Below are 25,780 nucleotides of genomic sequence, written 5' to 3' on the forward strand. Positions count from 1 at the left end.
CCCCCTGCCAATTGCATGGCAAAAGGGACAGGAAAGCCTGAGCACTCCAAAATTGTAAGTGAGGCATCTTATTTTGGTTAAAAATAATTTTAGTACTAATTATAATTCCTTTCTTCTATATGACTTTTTGGAAAGGGAGATACTTAGACCATACTTGTTGGCTTTCCTCCACGATCATCATACATATTTTTAAGTACAGTTGTATAAGACTAGGTCTAATTATTGCATGATCTTTCTCCCCCTGAAAAGAAACACCAGTTGAATTTAGTAGTTCTTTGGTGCAACTTTTCACTTGAACAAAGACCTGCTGCCCCGCTGAGGTGTGAGCACAGGGAAGAGCGCTAGGGGATGAAGGGAGCAACCAAGCTGCAGTTGCCCATGAGTTGGTGTTGCATTTGCTTTGGGCCAGCCTCTCGGAAAGCCTCTCAGTGGCCTGGTGAGAAGTGCCAGCTCCCTGGGATGTGGTGATGATCTGGAACTGTCTATCATCATTAGAGCACTTTGCTTTCAAAAACTAGCCTGACAGAAGAGTTTTGTTCTGAGGGGGGGTGTGAGGAGATGATCTGAGAGGACATCTCCCCAGGCCACCTCAGGGGCTCTGCGCATCCTTGCCCATTCCTGGCATGGTGCGGTAGCATTGTGCTGTATGCAAATAGAAGTTAATCATTCAGCATTTTTCTCTTTCTGGGCGGAAGATGCTTGTTGGCTGTGGGAGGTGTTTGGGATGGTAGGGTGGGCAGAGGCACGCTGGATGTGTCAGGACATCACTTCAAACTGTGGAGAGAGTGGAGGAAACCAGCGCGACCCTGCAGAGATTTTGTACTGGTATAATTACCTCTTCTGGGCAAGTGGGATATTTTTAGCCTGCTTGTCTGAGGAAATTAAGCTCATGTGATCATGTAATGAATGTGTGTGCATTTCTGCATGTTTAGTTTGACCATTTTGAACACATTGGCAGTTTCAAGCCAATTTAATGGGGGAGGAAAGCTGTCTAATATACAATATACAATTAAGGTTTTATACATATTGTGAAAACAGTGGTCAGGTAGAGGAGAGAAATCTATAAATGCTCCCAATCATCATTTCTTGTCTGAATGACAGGCCATAGTGTGGGCTTCTACCTTATCAGACATCAAAGACTCCACACTGGGGGACAGAATTTAGAAAAACCCATTTGAATGGCAGGAAAAGATTTGATCAGAGCTCCCAATCAAGCATGGAAAGTAGATCTTAAGGAAACAGGGCTTTGTTATTCCTAGTTCTTATGGGACTGCATATTAATTGCTGATTACTTGTATCAGCACAAAGGCAAGTGTGGATTTAGTGGGAAAGTATAAAGCCACTTCCAGGTAACACAGCTTGTTCTTCTTCCCCACGTAAGTGCATTTATGTCAGTAAGGCTGTTTTGTGCACTCAGGGTGTTAATGCTGCTTTCACTTTGGGGCAGATACAGGGCTTAAAAGCCCCAAGTCTTTCACATGGAGATTCCTGTGCTGGGTTAAACCAAAATAGCTGTCAGATTTGGGTCTCTGCTGTACTGAAAGTGACATGGATTAGGACTAGGGAAGGGAATTCTCAAGGCAAATCCTCTGTGTTTCTCTTTTTCAGAGACTGTGATGGAGCTGTGCAGCTTTCTGCACCACGGGAAACGGACTGAGGGTGCTCAGCTCCCAGGAGCTTTGGCGAGAGATCTCATTAGTCCACACCTAAACCCTGGGCATGGTCCACTGTCCAGATCTACCGTGCTTTCTTCTTCTCTTACAGCTTTTCAAGGTGGAAAACCACATCCTTTTTGCCCAGAGGACTGTTAAAGGATTTCACCAGACTGTGGGTATCTCTAGGCTTGCTTTATTAACAACTCAGAGTTGGGCCATCGCCTCAGGGAGTGGCAACAGCTGACAAAAAGATGATTCTTCATAACGTCCAATACAATACCATTTCATCATCAATTTCAAAAGTCCATTATATTCCAGAGTTCCAACTAGTTCTTCTCATTACGCTCTGGTTCTTCTTCTGACATCGCTACTCCCTGATGCAGTCTTCGGTCATCATGATTACTTATCTTCAGTATTGTTCCTAGGGCACCTGTGCATACTGCACTGAACTGTTAGTATGGTTCTTAGAGCACCTGTGCTGTATAAAACAATATCTATTTATTAATATTCCTGCTATTAATAATATCCTAAGAGAAAACAGATTTATAAAGCTTATTCCTTTTACAAATTCCCTCCTTTTGTTTTTCCATCGCACTCCTGCGATCATTCATATTTATAATTCCGCATCTCTCTTTCTTCTGCATTATAAAAGATCAACAACCAATGTAACAAACAAAACAATCACACAGAGTATTATGAAACACTAAATTTGAAGCACTGTGCCACTTTAGGCCAGTCTGTTTACAAACCTTAAGTAATTTTTCTTCTAAGGTTAATTCATTCTACTTGGCCAGATGATTCAGGGTGATGGGGAGTATGAATTAATATTAATAGACTTCTGTATTCATGTATAAATATTGAAAAATAATTAAAGGGAAACAGTCTTTTAATACAGAAATTAGTGACTTGGGGCAAAACTATCATGTAGTTACCTTATTAGTGGGACAGTTTTCAGTTGCCTTGAGACTCAGATGTAGGCTGAAATCTGCATCTTAATCTTCTTTCTTTACAAGGAGAAAGCATAGTCTGTCTCATATCTATATTTGGTGTAGAGTGCATACTCCACTGTGCTAACACACCACATCAGGAAGGAATTTCAAATGCTCCCAAGGAATTTAGTAACAAAAGTCCTGCTGATTTTTCTTGCATGCATGGGCGAGGGAACATGCTAATCTTGTGTAATAAACTGTTCTCTTTCTGCTGCTGCTGCTGGAACCTTAACAGTGGACTGATGAACTATCTAAGGTCTCTTCATTCTCTCGACAGAGTTGAATACACCGTGTCACTGTTTTCTCTGTTGACAAGATTGCAGTTGGGATGACTAGTGTACGTGGCAATTGTGAGCTGTTAAAACTGCCTTACTTTTGCCTTCATCGGAGTACAACTCCATAGGGTGTGCAGCATTTGTTTTGGACAACGCCCAATGAGACAGAAATGTTGAGCTTCCCCAGGGGTGCTGTGGGGTAAGTCCACTCTCCAGCTGACTCTGAGTTTCTCCAGTAAACTTAAGAGGACATGCTGGTCTTCTCACCTGGGATGTGAGGGAGAATGAGATGTGATCACTCTGCACTTCATGCTTGTGTATTGTTTTCTGTTTTGTTTAATCTTTTCACCCCATTCAACAGTTAAAAATTTCATTGTTTATATTTTTGCCACTATATTTACACTTGAATAGTCATCAAGTCACTTTTTTCTTTCAGTCTGTCCTGTAGCCGTCACTTTAAGGAAAGGAATAAATCCAACTTGTGTTTTTTATTGGGTGTGACAGCAAAATAAAATCAAACTTGCTAAGAAAAATGACACCAAGTAATTAATGTGTTTGGATTTGGAGACATCTGTTCAGATGAGCTGGCTTAGACGTACATCTGTTAATCAGAGCTGCCAATGGCTTCAAAATTATCATGGGGACCTTGTGCTCTTCTCTCCCTCTCTTTCTCTTCCTTTCCCTAAGGTGCTTTTTTTGCCTTCTTCCTCCAGTTTATTGCCGTATGAAACCTCCTGAAGCTTATCTGTGACTAAAGAATCTAAAGCAATATTTTATTTTGCACAGAGTTAAGTTTAAGAAGGGAAGAAGATTGTTTCTGAAAGCACTAATGTTTTAATACATTCTCAGAACAAGAAATATGTTTTTTGGTTTTGGGTTGGGTTTTTTTTTGTGCTTCAGGAGTTCTTGAGTGGAGATCCCAACACCTCAGTTTGCTGCCCATCTTGAGTCACACAATAAGATAAGAAGAAAGCAGATCAGATGAGCAGGTTACCACCAAGCTTGGTTTATTATTTCTGTATATTTGAAAACACTCAGGGTGATTGTATGCTTTTCAGAAATTTAAGTACTATGATGCCTAGAGAATAAAAATGTAAGCAGTGCCTATGTGTCAGCATTCCTCTTTACCCTGTATATGATCCAAGTAAAGAACTGGAAGAGAATTTTTAAATAACAAATGCTAGAAAGAATGGTCTTTGTTTATGTAACATTTAGAAGCTGGAGTCTAAATTTAAAGGCTCTATGAGCTTTCTTAAAATAGAAGTGGAGACTGAAGTGATATAACATGTTTGTAAGCAATGGTTAAATTTGGTGGATCTCTTCTATCATTTAATAAACAGTATGGATTTCTGTGCTGTTTTGACAAGTGCTATGTACAAATAGCATGTATGCTTTGCAGAAATCCTCTAGGATCCAAAAAAGAGGGATACAGGGAAGATAATGCTTCGGAATGAGAGAGTGGGACATGAACAATTAATGGCCAGGGGACTGAAATGTATCAGCTGTCATTTCTTCCCAGGTCTGTTTACTGTATAGGTTTTTCTAAATGTTGTTGTCCTGAGAAGAAAACAAATACTGATTTTGCTGTTATCAGTGCACTGAATTAGCAATGTTAAACTGCTTGCTGGTTTCTTTATCTCTAGTACATTGTTGGTTGTAGTTAGTAGTGCTGTGTTGTGGGTTTTTTTTGTTTTTTTGTTTTTTTTTTTTCATGGAGACATATTAAGTGTGACAGGGATGAACCAGGATACCTTTGCTTTTGGTCTTTTCTCTGCTTTGTGGGACAGTGCTTTTTGGGTAGATTTTTCTCGTCATCCTGTTTTATTAGGGTGGTATAAAGTGTCTTCAGGACTGGTAATGAAGAACCAAGAATGGAAGGGTTTTTGTTAGGGTGATGCACAGGAAGAACGGGAAGATACAAGCTATAATGCTTCATTACACTTGCATGTTTTTAAATAAAATGAATCTGGGAACTATCAAACAATAATCCAGGCAACATGGACCGTAGTTTGTTCTTACCATTTTTAGCTGGGGGGCAGTGGGCTGTCTTTTATCCCTTGGGTACTCTTTCACAGCTGTTTCCTAGCCCTTTGAGACTTTGCCTTCTCTCTCCATGGTGGCAAAGACAGCACAACCCCCTTTTGGGGGCCAGCAGGGTCCCAGGCTATTTTAGGGCTGTCTTTTCTTAAGCTCATGGGCTCTAAGCTGACAAGGAAATGGCTTCTGCCCATGCTTCAGCTGTTACCTACCTGAAGTGAATCTCATTTACCCTGGCTGGCCCTTTCCATCCCTTCTGCAGGTAATAATAACCTTGCTTTTGGGAGTGAGGAGAGTTTCCTCCCCTCTTGGTGCACCTGCCCTGCCCCAGTAACTTTGGCAGCAGAAACTTCTCACTGTCATGATGGGAGCGAAGCCAGGCTGGGCGTCCCTTTACCCCTGGGTGGTCCAGGGGTCATGGGAGGACAGATCTCCCTCTGCTGTGGCCTGTAGCTGAATCTCATATCCCTGCTGCAGGCAGTGGTGTAGCTTATGTTACTCCTTTCTCTGCGTCTGGGTGCTGGGAGGTTAGTTTGTGCCTGGCCCCCACTCGCCCTTCCTCAAGTGTTTCAGTTTCCTTCTGTTTTCTGACAGCCTTCATAGTGCGGTTCTCTGAAAGAAATACTTCTTTCTAAATAAACGTTAAGAAATAGATGGTATCAAAAGTTACTGTTTCTCACGTGCCATTCATGTACTTTCTGACCTCTGGGGGGAGGCATTGCTGTTTCCTGCCTTCCTTTCTTGACTGCTGCTGCTGCCAGGCTGTTTTTCATCGTATTTGGTTTTGCTTTTTACGAACAACAAAACTTGGTGAGGAGTTCAACCAGTTTGTCATCCTCAAAACTTACTCAACCAGTGTAGGGTAAAGAGGAGCCTCTTTTCGGGGAAATAGCTACCTCCTGCTCAACCCTCACCCTTGTATGTGAACTCCATGGCTGCACAGTCCCCTCTTTGTGAACCTGGGGAGACTTGCAGACTCCTTGCTTTCGTGCCCTCATGCTGTCATTCCTGACAATATCTGAAAATGGTGCCTGCTCAAAAGGTAAGACGATAGGAGCCAGCAAAAATCAGCAACCATAGACTTGGAGAGGTCTGACATCACTGTCCCTCGTTCAGGTGGGGCTGTCAGAGGGAAGCAGTGTTTATGTACCTTTTTCCAAGCCACATGAAACCCATCACTTTGAGGGATGCTTCCTTCCCTTGTTCTCCTTCCCCCTTTGCTGTGTAGGCCTGTTCTCCCAGGCATGAGACAAGGTAAAAAAGTAGACCCGTTACATTTACAAACCAAAGTGAAAGACCTCGCAGCTTTGAGGCTGCAGAGAATGAACTCTTGTCTCTCCCAGAGGCATTTTCATAGTGCACTGACAGCTTCAGAGTGCTGAACAAAAAGCAACTTACCTCAAGAAAGATAGTCCTTTTCCTATGCGTGTTTCCCTTGTCACACGTGAAAAAAAGCCACTGATAAAGACACAATCCTTGTTGAAAATGGAGTTTTATCACGTTTACCTCTCAAATCCTTTTTACATACAGTTGTTACAAATAATACCTGACATTATTTACACTAGAGACACTTGGTCTTTTTTTTTTTTTTTTTCTGTTTTCATGAGATTGTTTCCTTTGTTCATTTGTTCAGTTTTGTTGCTTCTCATGGACAGCTGGTGAATGCTAGTTTCCTCTTGTCATTCTTATTCTCGTCTTTCACATAGTGGTAGCAAAGGAAAAATACTTCTCTCTACTGACACAGGGAGTCTGCCTATTTCTGGCTTCTAGCAGAATTTTTATTTGTTTCAGACAGAGGAACAGATGACAGATAAGTAAGTAAACAATACTGAGAAAGTCATGCTTGTTAAATTTTGTTTTCCTGGACACAGCTGAAATGGATCATCATGCAATGCCAAAATCCTGATCTTTTTCTTCTAGGATTGTGCTATAAGATCTTTTCTAATCCCTCGCTACCTTTTCTCTGCCTGATACTCTGATGTTTATCTGTCTCTATCTTATATGCTTAGCATAAGTCAAATAAATACAGTATCAATTCATTTATTGCCAGATATTTTGAATCGCTTGACTCAGTTGCTGCCAAACTTGTTTAGGGTCAACTTCTTGAGTGTGATGTTTTTTCCATGATTTCTAGCTGTCAGCTCTATGAAAAATGATTCCTCATTTAATCTGAGTGTAAAACAGCTCTTATGTCTGGCTACCCTTGTGAGATGATGGATTGGCCCAACTTGTGCCATGAAAAAGTACATTTAAAATGTACTTCCGAGAGACCAAAAACTCAAGGACACACTTCAACGTAGTACCAAAATTGGTTTGTAACTCCTTTTAGAAGACTAACAAGAGGTCAGACAGTTTTTTCCAGCAGCCAAATCCTGTTTGTTCTCAGTCCTGCCTGCAAGGTGAAAAATCCAGTCATGTGTCTTCTGAAGTGTCTTTTGGCAATCTTGAGTATTCAGCAAATTTTGTACAACACATCTACCTTCTATTCAAATCAATATAGGCCTCTCTTCTGTTTCAGTTTTGAGGTTTTCTTCAGGATTTCTATACTCCAGTTTTTGTGTGACCATTAAATTTCAAATACTTTGTTCTGCCATACCTATTACATGAATACGCACATGAGTCTCTGAATAACTATATAATGTTTCAGTGGTAGAGGTCCATGGGCCTGTCACAGGTGTTACAAGGAATTTTGGAAAACTATTTGGTATTTGTTCCCTTGTTGGCACCTTGAGCGTTCATGGTTCTGTTTTGGCACAAGGGATGGGAAAATCGTTTTGATTTGCCAAGACTGTTTGGTTCAGCACAAACCAGTACAACACACTTTTGGATGCCCCGTTTGAAACCTATGGTTTGAAGATGGTGATCAGATTAAGATTATAATCTGCTAACAATTGGTGAGGCGAGGGGTGGGGGTGTGGTGTGTGTGGCATGAAAAAACAAACAAAAAATCCCAGACTTTGGTACATCAGTTCAATTTCCCTGTAACTGCCCTAAATTCCTCCCAGTCCAAAATAGTTTAGAATTTGCTTCCAGATCTTGGTTTCACTGCAGGTGTGTCTGTTCTAGTTTAAAATCTAGTTTATTATAAAAGATTATCTAAATTTTACATCTTTTTTAAACAAATCAAGCAAGCAGATGCTTAGAGGAGAGTTATATGTGTCATTTCTTAGCTGGAATTGTGTTTCCAGAGTGACCTGCAAATCCAAACACCAGTGTCACTTTCTCAGCTGTTCTGTGGAAGGAAACCTAGCAGCTGCTGTCTCGTACTGTAGGCTACTTGTGGCATGCTCTGGGTTTCTGGCAATAGAATTAACATGCCAAACCAATACTGTGATTTAAACATGTCTATTCAATTTCCACGCACTGAATAAAAAACTTAGAGCGGAGTTTAAACAATCTTTAGAGGTCTTTCTTACGCTCATTTAGAACAAAATGAACACTATAGAAACAAGTCGTGATTAAAATGAAAATCAAGTAAGTTATCTTAATTTTAGGCAGGAATCAAATACTCTTTAAGAACTCACACAAAGTACTTGGTTTCCTTCTCTGGTTGTTCTCTTTTAAATATTTTTGGATTAAAAATCCTCTCTTGGTTTTGATTCAGCATCTGATTTATATCCACATGTTCATCTTGTTTAAATACTTTGACTCAGAGGAAGAATTATGTTAAGAAAATATATTCAGTAGCTAGTAAACAAGAAAAGATTTTACTTGTAGAATGTGAAAATGTAGATTGTATGGTTGTGTGTTTTGAAACCTCAAAACACTGGGTTTGTCTGTATAGACTCAATAGTAAATTTTTTGTATCTTTTTAAGTTTAAGCATCTTTTTTTCCTCTGGTTAGCCAGTGTCAGGTGGTGTTCATGGAAGAATCCCTTCACACTTTGGATGGTGACAAAAAAGAACAGGCAGCTTAATGCTACCAAACTAGGGGTGTGTCAAATCTCTCGCAAGAATGATAAACTCAATGGGGTTGTCTATTTTTAACCACCTGTTCTTTCCTTTTGGCAGACTAATCAGTGTTAGCTGAGCTGTTTCACTGAGTGAATCCAAGCAACTCTGTTGCTTTCTGAAATGAACAGTGGACCTTGAAAGAGCATTTCAAGTCTGCTTTAATGTATGGTCCCATTTTGAAACACCATGTCAAATGAAGCCAGTTCGGAGCAGAAGCCTTCTACAACAACAGTCAGTTCAGTTGCTGTTCAGGCTGGGGATGCCAGTATTGTTATAGCTGTACTTAAGGTAAGGCAACAACTTACCTTACCTAAGAGCATGTCTGTTCTTGGCTTTCTGCTACACATCGATTACTACTCCTTTTAAATGTTCTGTGCAAATGAATAGTTAGTATAAAATTATAAGGCAAGGACATTTAATGAGGTAACATCTAATAGAACTTCCTTGGAAGTTAACACTTATTTCTGTTCACAATTTCTGTTTGTGGTTTGTTGTTTTTTTTTAAATAGAATAAATAATTTGGGCAAAATATGTAGGCTCTTAAAGCAAGGAATTCCTTCCATTCTATTTAAAAAGAGATAAATGCAGTGCACCATGAAAATGTGCTAATAAGCATGTTACCTTTAATTCTAGCTAAGACTCCTCAAGAGTTATTTTTAAACTATACTCAGCAATATTTTTACATAGTAAGTAGTTTATCAACTCCATAAATGCAGGTTGTGTGTCGTCTTTTCAAATATTTGCTGGGGAGGGAGGCCTAAGCCTGATAATGACTGGTTATTTTTGAAAACTGAGACTTGATATTCCCATAGTTTTTAGTAGAAGTCCTTGAGTATATACAGTTATGTTTAGAGCACCTAAAGTCCTGTTCTGTGAACTGGAATCCACACCTACAGCTTGCACAAATTTGTCATGGGGAGTAAAGCTGGATGATTAGGTACTGAATCCCAGCTGGGATTTATTGGTAGTTTGATTCTTCATTCTCCAGACAACTTGGAAAACACGCAACCTTCAGCCACTAGAGTTTGTAGTGTAGCATAAAGTGATAATGAGTGGGTCTGTCAGGGAATTAGGGTGATTAATCTGGATGGGATTACCTCAGTTGTGCAGGTGGGAAGGTTCTCCTATTAGTTCTCACCCTTCCTGGGACACGCTGTCTGTTGCCTCAGGGGAGCAATTCTGTTGCAAGGAGACTTAAGTTTAGGGTGAGGACACTCATTTTTCCTCTGTGCTGTGGGAGCCTGCTCCTAGTTGTGCAATCTCTATATATATTCAGTATATCATACATGCATATTGGATCTGTGTGGTAGAAATAAGATATGGGGTTATGGTTTCTGCATTTGCTGTAATATATTTGTACCTTCCACCCACCCTCACCCTCACCTAATTTCCTTAACTATATTTGCAGTCTTCAGCTGAAAGAGGACATGAGTTAGAGAAACCTTTTTGGCTCATTGCGATAATCTTACTCTTCACAGGCAAAACCAAACTTACAGTAGGTAGTGGGATTTTGATACCTGTTTTGAATGAAGTTCATATTGTATCCTCTGTGTCTTCATTCTGCAATTGAGTGTTTATGATTCCCTGTGCTCCTGTGACTATGGAAAGTATGTGTGACCTGGGAGTCTGTGTGAGTAAATAAATGCAGGCAGGCTTGTGTTTTCTGACTGCTGTAATTGTTTACTTAACAGTGTGGAAAGTGGGTGAAGCTTCAGCTAGCTGAATCAAGACCAAATTTATTAGAAATTGGCAGCAATCAAGATGAGACGAAAAAACTACTGCAAGATCATGAATTCCTCCTAGCTAAACTTAAGGTAAGCTGTGATAAAACCACACAAAAATACATCCAGTCTTTGTAGTTCAGGTACAACAGCTGCCATAGCTGCCTGGGCCTCCTATTGCAATGTGGTTGTGAGGTTAAACTCCACACAGGAAAAAATATGTTCAGCCTTTGTCAGTGCAACAGGTCAAAGCTAGGCCTGCGCACTGGAAAAATAGTGTTAATTCCTATTTTCTGACAACAACAGTAAAGATGCACTATTTTTTCCACTTTATACATTACTGTCAAGTCAAGTAAAAGATTCCTATAGCACTCAATAACTGCTAATGGAATGTCTTTTTTTTTTAATTCTCCAATGTTATGAAAAGTTTGATTAGTTTCTAAGAGCTGTAAACACAGACAAGCTCTATGTAAGTGTGAAGTAGATATTCTAGGCACATTTTAAATATTTTTTCAATATTTTTATTGAATATTAATTGATGTAAGTTATGGTAAGAATGATGTAGTAACATTGAATATTGCTTGTCTTGAGCTAGGAAGATTTTTGCTAAGTAACAGACCTAAGATCAGATTTTAGCACTCTTGAGAACAGATTATAACAACAGTGGCATTTGGATACAGGGTGACATGCTTGCATGAAAAGGTTGAATTATTTTAAATGTGGACTTTGACACCGAGAAGAGTCTAAAAGCACCTAAGAAGAAATTTTGTTTGCATGTTTTGATAGGGCACATTGACTTTATATCTTTAGACAAATTCCTCTAAAATCTTGAAGTTGTGCACAGCAACTTATCTTAATAGATTGCATTTATTTTTTTGAGATTACATAAAACTCAGATCTGAAAGAGCACACATGATCTGGATAGGATCGAGTGCCTTTGATCTAATACTAGTGACTATGTGCTTCTCCAGTCCTAAATCTCAAATGTATGTGAGGTAATTTAATACAGTATATAGACAATATAATTTAATATGGTGCATACTATGGATTTTGTGTAGTATGAAGAATAGCATTACAACAACAACAACAACAAAAAAGTATGAATCTCCAAAACAAACCCCCCATAACAGAGAAGGTGGTTCTGCTATCTTTACTTATGCAAGTGCCTCATCTTTATTGCCATCCGTGCTAAAGTCAGGCATTCTTGGAACAAGCTGCTGTATCCTGTTTGAACAATTCAAAATTAGCTGAGATCGTACACACTGACAACTGGAAGAAGCTGTGTTGGGTTGGTTGTGGTTTGTTTTTGTGTGTGTGTGTGTGTGTGTGTTTTTTCCCAATTGTTAAAAATAAATTTTAAAGAGAGAAAAAAGAAAATGTAATAAATCCAACCTTTAAAAGAAAAACAAATGTTCAGATAACATGTTACCCTCAAGTAAAATTTTAGTGTTACATACTTATACTAAATGTTGTTTGCTAAGGGGAAGAAAATAATACAAATGTTCTGAAAGACACCTTGTAGGTCTTGCCATCCAAATATATCAGGAACAAATACTCATTTCATGTCTTATATCTATAGTCCTTGGAAAATTCAGCATTGATTAATGAACATTCTATAAAAGGATTAAGTCCAAAACGACTATTTTTTCCCCAATAACTTAAGAGCTGCAGTAATACAGGACTGCAGTGTCACTATCATTCGTACTGTGTGTTTTTCAGATGTGACTGTCTTACAGTAAGCTGTTAACACTTGTTCGACATTATTGTTTTAAGTTACTCAATCCACTCATCAAAAGTTTTTTACGAGAATGATTCTCAGTCATTGAAATACTAATTATAGAAATATTTCCCCTTAGCATTTGTTAATGAATTATTCATTAGTTATGTAAAGATGGATAAAGAGGTAGTGATGTTTCAGTCTTCAACATTTATGGACATAAAGATTTAGTTACTTATGAGAGAATAAAAAAGAATTTAGAAATGTGGGCAGGAGAGGGACAACACAAAATTGCAGTTGCTAGATGGTCCTTGTTTTGATGGTGTCCAGCATATGTAATTCTATTTGATCTTTTACCATTAGTGAGCAACATAATTTTGTAAATTTTAACAATAATTAATTATGCAAATATATGAATAGTCTCCCAGCTGTGGTCTTATCCAGTGCAGTTTTTAATCCTTCCATATTGGCTACAAGTTGTTATTTTCACTGACTATCTTGTTCCAACTGACTCTATCAATGGCATTCTATGGCAGCTTGTAACATATTTACTTCTGCTCTTAATTAGATCTTGGCATTTGGAATGTATTATAAATAGTCTAAAAAAAAAGATAAAGATGAAGATGTGGTTTTGTGCTCCAGTAAAATTTGTTCTAGTTATGTGACAACATTGTGATATTTTGTCTCAGGTTTACATATCTTTTAAAAACACATATATGCAACTTAATAAACCTAATACAACAAACAGCAAATCAGAAATATCTTGTTAGAACAGCACATTTATTAAAATTAAAGCTTCTATAATTTATGAATATCCATCAAAAAAATCCTTTTATTCAAAATAGTGTATTCATTACACTTTATATTTAATCTGAATTGCTTCAATGATTAAATTTGTACGAATTCAAAAAGTAGCTTCATTTGGTTTTTTCAGTCTGTAATTTTTCAAAGTAAGAACATTAGAAAGTTACATTATAGCAAGAGGAAAAAAGTTGTGATTTTTTTTCTACTGTGCTTCATTAAGAAGAAGGGAGGATGAAATCTTAACATTGCTAAATGTTAAGAAAACCTAAACAACCAGTATGATACTCAGTGGGGCAGATTATAGTAATAGAAACAGACCTGTTAAATGAGAAAGCAGTAATTTTTAGAACATTTCTTTACTGCTTTTAATGTTCAGAGTTATTCTGATAAAAACTGGTGTATTTAGGGCAATAGGAGAAAACATACCCAAAATCGTTTCCTTTGATAGAATGTACTCTGTCATACTCATTACTGATTTAAATTTGTTCCACTGAGTATGGGAATTTGGAACACCCTACTATTTTAATAAAAAGCAGAATACAACTTTTGAAAAGGTCCCTATTTCAAACGTTTATGGATTATGAAACAGACATGTTATTGTTAGCATGAAAAAATAAACACTGCTCAGGAAATAGCACAACTGAGACCAACCAAAAGCCATGTACATGTTGTTTTACAACATCGACTTAAAACTCCTCTCAGTGCTCTTCAAATTTCATTCATATGTATCATATTGATGTCCTTTATAGAGGCAATTATTCTATTTGGTTTTGTTGAATTCTCATACTGACTACTAGCAGCCCAGATTAATGAAAATTGTTTAGCAACAGTGATTTAAGAGGTAAACTATAGTTCAGTTTCTTAGTTTTGTTCACTAATGCCTAACTGATGGCAAAAATTCATATATGCTTGTCACTTGTTCTAGGCAAGCTTACAGGTTTGTTATCCTTTAGAGATAAATTTGGTGTTTGTAAGTATTAAAGAATTACTTATTCTTTTATAACTGATTAATTCATCTGACAGGTCTAGCCGCTCCCAACACTTACACATATGAACTGTTGCAGGTTCCATAAACTGAAATTAAATGGTTCTTTTGAACATGGTTAAGAATTAACACATAAATGTTTTCAGGTTTGGAATCATAGCCTTTTCTCTTTGTGAATTGACCCTTCAGTAGCCTCAACTAATATTCTGATTCTAAAATAATATATTCTATTTCTCTCTTTTGCTAAATTAGACCATATCAGCAGTAAGTTGTTTTGAAAATATCAACTTCTGTGATTTCATGCAAGTCTCCTTCTCAACATTTGCCTCATCCTTGTTTAGCAGGTTTATAAGTTCTGGAAATGTAAATATAGGTATATGTATATTTTGATATCTCATTCTTTACAATATTTAAAAAAAAAAAAAAAAAAAAAAGAGAGAGAGAGAAGAATCAAAACCAGAAAAACTTGAGACACAAAGCTTCCAGGAGGTAAAATGATATTGATTGTATTGTGCATACACATTTCTCTGCCTTTCTTCTGTTCTCCATAATTCAGTTGTTTCCAGCAGAAGTCCTGTCTGGAGATAACATTCTGTCTTAGCGTTTGAATCTCCCAATATTAATGCTTTCTGGACCATTAAAAAAAAAAACAACAACAAAAAAAACAAACAAAAAAACCACCCCAAAAACCCCAAACAAATGACTGTGTGTGCATGTGTTGCCATGCTTTTGGCTACGAAAATGTTAAAATCCCCCCTAAAACAAACAGCGGCATTCTTGGTTTGTTTCCAAAGTTCTGTTTTTTATCATGAAAGAGACTGTGGCAGAACCACTACAAACCAGAAATAGCCTATAAACTTAAGTTTAAAACCAACACTGTTACTAATTTGGCTCATGAACCTGAAGATTGCTCCTAATTATTTTATTTTATTCAACTCACAGAGCATAAATTGCAAAATAGTAATTTATATGTTAATATCCAAGAAAACAAATGAGAAAATTACATTCTTCAAAAACCAATAATATAATATGCTATTTTTTTGCATCTTAGCTATTTTAAAGTCAGCTATTTCAAGTAAAATTATTTTTATAATACTTATTTTTCAGTAATTTTGTTATGGAAGAAATTATCGTTAGCATCTTCTGAATTATTTACATGTAAATATCGAAGTGCCCAGCAGTAAAATTAGCAGCAAAGCGCAGCTGCATTTTCATCATAAAGGAAAGCTGAGTTTTGCAAGTGACTTGAAAAAAAAGGGAAAAAGTAAGATTTAATAAATATTTTTTTCAATGTTCAGATTACTCACCAGTTTCAATATTTGCATAAATAAAATTCTCACTGAAATAGTATTTGTCTCAAAATAGTTTTGTGACTGCTTTCTGAGCTTCAGGTTAATAACTATTTGTGTTGTATAATTTCACCACTACCTATAAACACAGATTAATTTTGGCAGCATCTTGGTGAGGTGGATAGTATACACCCCTGAAAATTCCATTATTCCCTTGTGGTGGTTTAAGCCCTGCTGGGACCGGAGAGCATGTTGCCGTTGCCCCCTCCCTACCCTCAGCCGGTCGGGCTGGAAGTTAAGCACAGACCCCGGGCTGAAATAAGAAGAAATGCAATACAACAGAGTGATAGAACAATCTGAACAACAACAGTATCAATGGTAACAACAATAAAAAGCAATAACAATGAACAAGACAAAAGATATACAGAGAAATACCGCAAAATGGCCAGGGAACAAGCCTGCCGCGCATGTGTGCGCAACCCCAAAACCAAAAACGAAAGTAAAAAAGCTCCGCCCCTGGACCTGACGTCAGTATGGTATGAATAACCCGGTTGGAGATCCCTTCCCCCTCCCTGTCTGCTGGGGAAAACTTGACCCTATCCTAGTTGAACCAGGACATCCCCGTAAGAATCTGAAGCTGGACCTTAGTACTACGTAAAATACGAGCTGAAGTGTGAAATTTGGCCCAAAATAATAATGAAATATAGGGAAGGAAGAAGGAAAGAAACTACTGAGCAGGATCAGAGTTTAAATGTGTTTTTTAAATTATTATTATTTTTTTTAATTATTGCTACATAAACCAGCTTGAGGAGTTTAAAAATCCATAAATTCAGTAGCTTTCCTACTGAAGATTGCACTGAAATGAAATGTGAAGATCAGATGCACATACTTCAGTGCAACGTTTTGGAGCTCTGCATAAGATTCACCAAGATTTGGAAATATTGTGATAGTTCATGCCTTGGTATGCTCCTTGCAGTAGAAGTTTTTTTGGTGTGTGTGTGTGTGTGTGTGTGTGTTTTGTTTTTTTTTTTTTTCCCTAAAGCTAATCTTAGCTACATAACATGTACACAACATAATGTTGTTGAAATGAGAGAATACTGTAGCAGCAGAGATACACAAATATCTCATCATTGACAGCAACTTTGTAGCCTATAGACTACAACTAAAAATGCCTACCTAAAAATAAGAGAAAACTGTGTGTTATGAAATAATTTTAAGTTAGTAGCTAAAATTAAATGGCCTTTCGCATTCTTTAGAACCTTCTGGAGATAAGAATCTGTCATAAAGCGCAGCACTCATAGCAGAGAAGGAAGTAGTATGGGGAGCAACAAGCTGTTTTTGGATTATCTCAACCCTGGGCTGGAACATCTACTGAACTGACTTTGAACAAAACATGGAGGGAGTGAAGAAACAGGTCAAATGGCTTTTTCAGTAATAACTACCTCTGAGGCTGAGTGGTCTGTACACTCCACACTGCTTTATGTTTCTGCCCTCACCAGGCAAATGACACCTTTAAGAAACAATCTCATGGTCTCCCTCTTCACTAGAGTCATATTTTGCAGGTTAGAAATAAACTGATGGCTTTCAGGGACTCCAGCTCTCTGTAAGCCTCTTGAAATAGCTTGAAAGTAAGGGCGTGAGAATCTCACCCATGGCATCAACAGTTAAAACTGTGGGTTTGGTTTATCCCTCACCTGTAAAGGGTAGATAGCTCTCCAGAGAAGCAAGTATCCTCAATAGTTTCCAGTTTTCTCACCAAATTTTGGAACAATTCGAACAACAAAAACTTTAACACTGCATAAAAGCGAGTTGATGTATTTGAACGTTGACATGAACTATGTACCAAGTGAATCAAAATCACTGAGGTAATTTGTTGTAGGACATAGCCCTCAATTTGGGTCTATTTTAAAACAAACTTTAGGATGTAATAGCTATTTCCTAGTGTTGGGTGATAGATGACAAGAAAGGAGAATGACCCAGTCTGCACATGAAACCTTTGTTATTTTGTTTTCCCTTTCATGGTCTCTTCATATGTCTTCATTTATCAGTACTTAATCTACTGAAATAATGAAATACATAGGCATTTATTTTCCATTTTTATAGCTTTTTAGGAAATTAATACCTTATATCCTAATTCACGTCTCTTCTAGAAAAATATTTTCTAAATGTAAAATAGTGTTAGTGCTGAATTTGGGTGTTGAGTGCTATCACTTTGAGTAAGGCTGAACTGTTAAGAAAGAGTAAACGGTTTTCCTGTGTCCTGTAGACAAGAAGAGCTCTAGGCATTTCATGTTATATTATCATATATAATTAGAAAATATTGATCATTCTGTTGATGGACAGATAACGAAGCAGTGTGACATGGAACATTAGTATATAAAGTTCTCTCTTATGTGTCTGAAAAGCTAGTCAAATTATTGTTCACCGTGTCTTCATGGTAACAAAAACATTTTATACTGTGCTTTTATTGGGGTAGCCTTTTAAAATCATCTTGAAAGCAGCCTGGCTGTTTTTTCAAAATATATTTTGAGAACTGAGGTTTGTTCTGAAGGAATGTGAATGTCATATCCTGCCTTTATGTTGTCTGTGAAATGTAATGAATGATAACAGGAATAGCTGGATAGAAACTATTAGAAATAATTGGAAGATTGAAATATATTTATTAAATGTATAGATTGTTTGAAGAGCAGCATATTATAGTTATGTGTGCTCATTTACTTACTGGCAAATGGCTTCAGTTAAACAAATTGTTTGCTAGCATTCTATGTGCAAAAGCTTAGAAACAAATTTAGTGGCATAATTAGTAAGATGGAAACAAAATGACACACGAATCTACCAATTCTACTAGCATTATATAACACAATAGAAATGTGAGCGCACTATTAATGGAGGTTTGCTTTTGATGTGCTTGATGTGTTTTGTACTGTGAAAATCCCACGTGTCTGAAGTTAACCAACAAGTGGGAAATAATGGATGGGGTCTGAAAAGATGTGTAAAGTGGCCTTCCAGGTGAAGTAACTTCTTTCTTCCTATTAGTATTGCATTGACCATTGGAGATTTCAAGACTTCACCTAAAATGCAGTTTTCTCAAACAAGTGAACAATGTAGACAAAGATGTGCCCTATTAAGTAGCTATATTAAGTAGCCATACTTAATGTCGGTATACAAACAATTGAGACATGATGCAAACCAATAAAAACCCCAACCAAACAAGGAAGTTGAAAGAACTGTGTTAAAGATTGCAGTGACAGATTAATTTTTGTTTAACATTTTTACGAACTCAGTTCATTAACTTACAATTATCATTGTTTTGAAGCTGGGTTTTAAATTTTATTAATTGCAAACCCACATAATCTCCGTGGTTTAAAAATTCTCATGAGTTAGATGCTGTTCTTTTTTTATTTCTAGTAATAAGGATTCTGACTGCTGCACATAAGACTAGAAAAACACCTGCAGCAACCCTTAGTTACCTTGTCAGCTAGATAAATATTTTTGAATAAAAGTTGACTGGGGTACTTGTGATTAGATTCCTAAGGCAAAATATTTTTCCTGATCTGATTCTTGTCTCGTGGTATAATGGAGACATAAAACAGTTGCTATCAATAGTTACAGCTGTGTGACAGTATCTACTCCATGCAAATGACCTTATTTAAAGTCAACACATCATTTGAAATAAATGTTAATTAGATTTCTGTTTAAATACAGAACAAGTAGTATTTGGGGAATTGGAGCTTTTCTTCTCATATTATGAGGCAATCAGGATGGGGATTCAACAGTACAAAAAGAAGTGGTTTTACAGAAGGATTGGAAAGCAGCAGCTCCCATTCCTGGCATTCAGAAAATAAAATAGAATGTGCATTGTTCTCTAGAACACTGGCTTTTGATCAGATGCTCTCTGATGGGTTTGTCACAAAACAATAAGCATGCATTCATGTTGCTGATAATGACTGTTCTGTACACTGTAGAAAAAGATGGATTTGTTGGAGTTTTTCTTATGACTGTTAATTTTATCACTTTGTTTTCACAGTTGGCTGCCTGTAAATTTAAGTTAAAATAATTCATTTTTTTTTTCAAAGAAATAATAAAAGTTCCATACTTTATTATACTGTTCTCATAGTACTGCTTTTAGAACTGATGAGCCTCTTTGGTTCAAGCTGACATCTCTGTGTAGTACGCAAGGTCTGGGGAGGACTGGAGGATATAGCTCTTTGTTTAGAACAATAAAGTTCCCTGCAATTTCCTCTCTTCTGTTGGATATATCAGAAGAATTTGAAGTTTTCCAGTTCTTTAGCCTTTATTAGAGGCTGTGTTATGAGAATGAGTTACCATAGAGTTTCATTTTCCTAATTAGATTTCTTTTCCAGTACACATTCATTTGATAGCCCATAATAACAGAAGAAAGTGGTGCTTTACTAATTCATACTCATGATAAAACCTGAGATGGGGGGAAGAATAGAACAAATGTTAATGAGTTTTTCTGACACACTTAAGATTTTTAACATAAACTGCAAATGGTCCAGCAGTTATCTTTCTCATGGTGAGATTAGTAAAGGGAATGAAACACGGTAGAACAATTTTCTTGACAATAGAGTATTATTATTTGGCAGCCAGCATGAGGAATGCCAAGGGCTGAACTTGAAACATTGCATAAATTTAGTGTTTTTCTGGAAAATATGTGCATATATTCAAGCTACTCTTGTCTGGATTGCATTGAAAGCTTGTAATGCCAGGTAATGTAATATGATGGCATATGAAAGAAGATTCAAAATATTTGCATTACTACCACTTCCATGAAGATCTGTGTTTAAGGAGATATAAACCCATTTGAATCTAAATTTTAGTGATATAAAGATAAACTTTCTTAACACTTGTTTTTAAATTTCATAAAAATATTGCCTCTAAGCACAGATGAAATTCAGAAGCTTGCTATGAAACATGCAGGAACAGCTGCACTCCTATCACTAGGAACTGAAAATAAAGCAGGAGTAGGAGAGTTGTGGGTAGTTTATCAGACCCACTGAAGATATATCCTGACACCAGTATCAGCACAGTGTTATTTCTTCTTCTTTTTTTTTTTTTTTTTTTTTTTTTTTTTTTTTTTTTTTTTTTTCTTTCTTCTTTCTTCTCAGGCATTGGAAGACCAGGTGTGGGACCTGCTGCATGAAGCAGACAAGGCTGCAGAGGAGAACAAAGAGAAGAGTCAGGTGTACGATGCCATGGCAGAGACCCTTGGGGATGCATGGGATGCCCTCATCATTATGTTAGAGAAGCGACAGGCACTTCTGGAACTTACTTCAGTGTTCTTTGAAAATGCTTTAGAGGTTTGTATTTAAATAAAATTATTATTAATTTGAAACCTTCTGCATCTTACTGGTACTCTGTCAACTGTCATTTTACTCTTTTATAGGTTCATTGAATTCCTAAAGGTTGAAGCAATTAAGAAATCTCTAGATGTATTCTTCCTTTTGCACCTTCTGGATAGCTCAGGATGAAACTGAACAAAAATCCATGTAGGCTTTAAGAAATATCCTAGTCTCCAAATGATGTCTCCAAAAGTTGTACTTGACAGAGACAGTGAAAAATGGAACTTGACACAAACTTTAAAAATGTAATTCAGTAGCTATGGACATTCTGCAAAATATCTTTTGTTGCTTATAATTTAACTTATTTGGCATTAAAAGAACTAAATTCTCAGGTGCCTTCACTAATGCTTATTGAAGATTGGCCACTGAAAGTTTTACACCAAAAATATCCATAAGAGCTATTGTAATTATGCAAACTAAATGTTAATCTAATTTGCCAGTCCTTCCATGTGCACAAAATGACAACTGTGTGAGCCTAGAGACAGATTTTAGTGTTGTCTTTCCCTGTTTACCCATTTCCCTGTATCTCTTATCCTCAATTCACTGATCCATAGGGAGCTACATCAGAGAGGGATTCCATGTCCTGAAGTGTGCACTCACTCTGTGTAGCCTTACATTCAATTCTCTCCAATCTTTTACAAATTTGCATTAATTTTCCTTAAATACAGAGATTATGATGAAGTTCTGCAAAGAACATTATGCCGTGCTTCTTCCCACCCTATGTTTTCTTCATGCAGTTTGCTGTTAAAATTGACCAAGTGGAAGATTTCCTGAAAAATGCCCAGGAGTTTGACAATATTGACTCTTTGAGAGAACTCCTCCTGCAACAAGAGCATCATACAAAAGGTACAAACAGTATTCTACTCCTGATGGTGTGTGACTGTGCACTGACTGCTTAAAGGATTATTTTACTCTTCCTGTGAATACATTAATTGTGAATAAGAAACTACAGAGGTTTCTGACCCACACAGAAAGCAGGGTAGGAAACTCCAGCTTACCTGAGGATTGGGAAACCATCACAATAATTTTGAGAAACAGCATCACATCTGGGTTTTGTCTCAATGGCTCTCAGTGCACCATTGTATTTGTGTTTATATGTACTATTAATATGTACATACATGTATGTATATACACTCTTGTAACTTTGTAGGTATACTGTAGGTATGTAACTGTTGAAAATACCTTAGGGTACATACCTTCTAAAGTAAGTATTTACAACCTGTTCATGCAAGCATGAAAATACATTACACTCATGTATGCAAATAGAGAGGTAGTTTTAAAAATACTTGAGTAATATTTGAAATACACTACTAGAATTACAAATCACATTGGTTTCTTTCCCTATGAAATTGTATTCTTACAGAGCTTTTGGAAAAGTCCCTTGCACTTTTAAACAAAAGCCAAGAGCTAACTGAATTCATAGAAGAATTCAAATGTGAGGGGCCGAATGCAAATCCGGAGCTGATCCAGGGAGCCCAGAGCAGCTTCTTGAAAATTGACAATCTCCTTGAAATGCTACAAGACAGGAGACGGCAACTGGACAGATTTCTTAAACATCAGCGCCAAGGACTCCAGCAGGTTCTGCAAATTTGTTTGTGGCACCAACAAGAGAACCAGGTAAGACAGATAATATTAAGGGAAGTCACATTAAAAAAAACCCCACAACACCTTAGCAACTCTTTTGCAGTAGATGCCATCACAGAAAATGAGTTTTAATATATTTATTAGGCCAGTATCCCTGGGCCACTTCTGTTTGAGATGCTAACTTTTGAATATTTGACTTTGTAACTATAACATCCATATTTTAATATAAATTTAATGTCTTCAAAAGCACTATTTCCATTATGTGGATCTCTCATGTAAGTTATCAAATGTGGGGCTTCAAACCAAGCTAGATTCCTTTCAAACTGAATTCCCAGCACAAACAAACCTCTAGCCATGTGAAAAATAACAGTAACTGGTAATAGCAATTACAACCGCAGCAGACTGTTTCTGGACTAGTCAGTTAAAAAGAAGATATAGCATAGGTAGCCAGCTGGTGTGTCTGAAAACAGAGGAGTATTTTGTTCTTGGAGCCAGATTAAAATTCTTTAGGGTAGTGTAGAGATTGCAGGTTTTCCACACCTGCAACCTGTTTCTCTTTTTTCTTCCAGCTTAGCTTCCATTGCTCAGATCACAAAGAATAAGTATAGAAACTGTTTTCTACAGGCAAATTTCCTGATCATCCGAGGAGAATGGCCAGTATTTAACTACCTGTTAGCTCATATCTGCATCCAGTTTGAGGCTGGTATACACACAGAGTGACAAATTCAAATACTTTTTCATGTCATGCTTATCAGAATATACTGATTTGAGTATCTTCATTAGAGTCAAACCTAGTATAATATATGATTTCTACATTTATGGAAAATTCGTTTGTGTGCATTGTGGACAAAAAATAAATTCACATATAAATACAAAGAGTGGAAATTTAACTTTTAGAGACTTGATATAAAATTTCTCTGTCTGGCCTCTAACACATTATGCATATATTTCTGATTGATGACAGAAATGATACTCTCAAAGCCTCTCAGCATATCTGAAAACGAATATTCCAATCTCTGTACATGGACTGAACTCCTCTTGGTGTGCAGTGGTGCTACATATGCAAAACTAGCATATTGAACTCCTGCTGACATCAGTGGGAGGTCGGGTGATAGAGAGAAAACAGAATATGGGAGATAAGCTCTGCTGTGTAAGATCTAAGAGTGGTGGTCTTTGTATTTCCTCTGTTTTGCTAGGCATAATGATGTAAGGCCGAGGCTGCATAATCTGTGGGTTGCTTTTTTTAAAGAAAAGCCAAGCAGCTGTAAAGATCACTACTTAATTAGTTGGTTTTGAAGAACTAAAAATGCAGCACGTTCCTTTGATCTCTAATTGGAATGTGACAATCTGATAGTCATGATTGTAACATGTAACATGATTATTTTTCAGTATTATCAATACGACAAATTGTGCTTACTTTATAGAGAAGGGTATCTGACCTTCCTTTATAGAAGTGTCAGCATCACATTTTCTGATAATCTCTTTCATTAATGAAAATCAGAGGTAGGTTGGACTATTTTGTGCATAATTAGTTATCTTTGGAACAAGATTTATGAAAGTAATTTTTCTTAATCAATCCAATCGTGCATATATAAGAATTAAAATTATTCATGGCACTTGGTCACATCAAGGGCAGAGCTAATTGCTGAGTAAAACTGGGGGATAGGTGAGTACACCCACGTTTGCTATCTAGACATATATGGGAAACAAGCAATCTTGATAGAAGTTACAGTTCCCTTTTTTCATTTCATTTTCATTAAAGGTAGTTTAATTGACATGAAAAATCAAGTAGTGTAACCCAGTGAATTAAAGGCTGTCATTGGATTTTACCCCAAAATATTCAGGGCATCCTTCTTCACTTGTAATCTTTATATTGTAAACTGATAGGGTTATAACCTTACTTGCCTAAAAGAATTTCTGTCTGGTAGGATATGGACAAGTTCTGTTGTTTGTTTGCTTGGAAGCAAATTTCTATTATGAGAAATGAAGATTTTCATCTTAACATTTGACAAAGAGGATCTGCAAATCCAAATGTGTCAGTGCACATATAAAAGGAGAAATTCACAGCGGTAGCTAATGTGTAGATAACTGTCTAAATATGGACTACACCTGCTGGTGGTGTGCTTTTGCTGATTTTTTTTCCAGTATATTGCTGCTACTTCTACTGATAGCTAGAATGCAAACACTGAGGTTTATCTCAGACAGTTTGGAGGCAAGGCTGAAGATTTTCACCTAATGCATAGAACTATTTGAATCATCAAAATGATGTATGAAGTTCTGCTATAAAGTTTGTTTGATTCCAACACATTCTGCAAAAGTTTTTTTCATAAATATCAAAAATTGCGTTTTACAACGGATGCTAAAACACTTAGTTTAAGTTATTCAAATACACTTGGTTTAAGTTATTCAAAATTCAGTAATCAGATCAACAAGATTACTTCTCTGCTAGCTACTCCTGGTGAAATTGTGGCATGCCAGTGAGTTTAATAGGATGTCAGAAACTCTGATTGTTGGTCATCATAATCTTTCCTGAGCATGTATGTATTCTTGTTAAAATACGCATGTACCTATATGGATTACTTGGTTTTAATATTTCACAATTGCAAATGTTCCCTTTGAAATTGAAATGATTACTCTTACTAGCTAATGGAACACTGTGTAAATGAAGTCCTTTCTTAAAGCAAGGGAAAAAAGAAGGCCAAAAGAAAGCACATAGTGCTTTTGTCTATATGGACAAGAAACATCACAAATGAAAAGGATTGTTCCACATTATTGGAACTTGAAATGCTGTTGTTGACTGGTATACATCACATTTAGTGGTGTTTAGTTTCTTGTTTCCAGGGTCTTTTACAGTCCTTCATAAACATGGTCTGACAAGCCACAGGTAGCTGCTCTGTGACAATGCAATGCTGATATTTAATTCTTTTCCTGTAAAAGATCATTTTGTTATCCCTCTTCTTTATAAGGCTGTGCTTGATCATAGAAAAATCACTAAAGACTGGTCTTTAAATTGAAGCGCTGCATTTTTTTTTTTTTTTGAGAGTATATATGTGTCATCCCATTTTGCCCTAACTTCTTATTTATGAAATAAGACAAGGATGCTTAATCAGCAATGTTGTGAAGATAAATATATTGAGGATTAGGGGAGGATTTAGTTAGTATTGTTATGAAGAGACTGAAATGTCCCCAAGATGAACAAAACCAAATCTGTGCTGTCATGATGATGCCTTCGCATACTGATAAAAAATATTTTTTGAGATTTCAGATAATAAGTAAAGCACTAGCCACTCAATACAGTGATTATTGTCATGAAAACAACCTGTCTGGTATTTAACAAAGTCATTTTTTTGTGAATGCACTGGAGAAATTACTTGAGAATAGCTCATCTGTAGTTCTGAGTAGGTATG

The 25,780-nt window shown here is 36.8% G+C and overlaps 1 protein-coding gene across 2 annotated transcripts in view; it reads left to right on the top strand.

The window, feature by feature from the left end:
* The first annotated feature begins 9,096 nt into the window (after positions 1–9,096).
* CCDC141 (coiled-coil domain containing 141) overlaps positions 9,097–25,780 on the top strand; it is a 79,945-nt gene continuing 63,261 nt past the window's right edge. For both annotated transcript variants that reach the window (XM_026853095.1, XM_026853096.1), the window contains exons 1-5: positions 9,097–9,198; positions 10,602–10,724; positions 20,556–20,747; positions 21,527–21,635; positions 22,153–22,406. In XM_026853095.1, the coding sequence (XP_026708896.1) occupies positions 9,097–9,198; positions 10,602–10,724; positions 20,556–20,747; positions 21,527–21,635; positions 22,153–22,406 (780 nt within the window). The remainder of the gene's footprint in view (positions 9,199–10,601; positions 10,725–20,555; positions 20,748–21,526; positions 21,636–22,152; positions 22,407–25,780) is intronic.

The sequence above is a fragment of the Athene cunicularia genome (genome assembly GCF_003259725.1).
Source record: "Athene cunicularia isolate RWA chromosome 7 unlocalized genomic scaffold, athCun1 chr7_part1, whole genome shotgun sequence".
Classification (NCBI taxonomy): domain Eukaryota; kingdom Metazoa; phylum Chordata; class Aves; order Strigiformes; family Strigidae; genus Athene; species Athene cunicularia.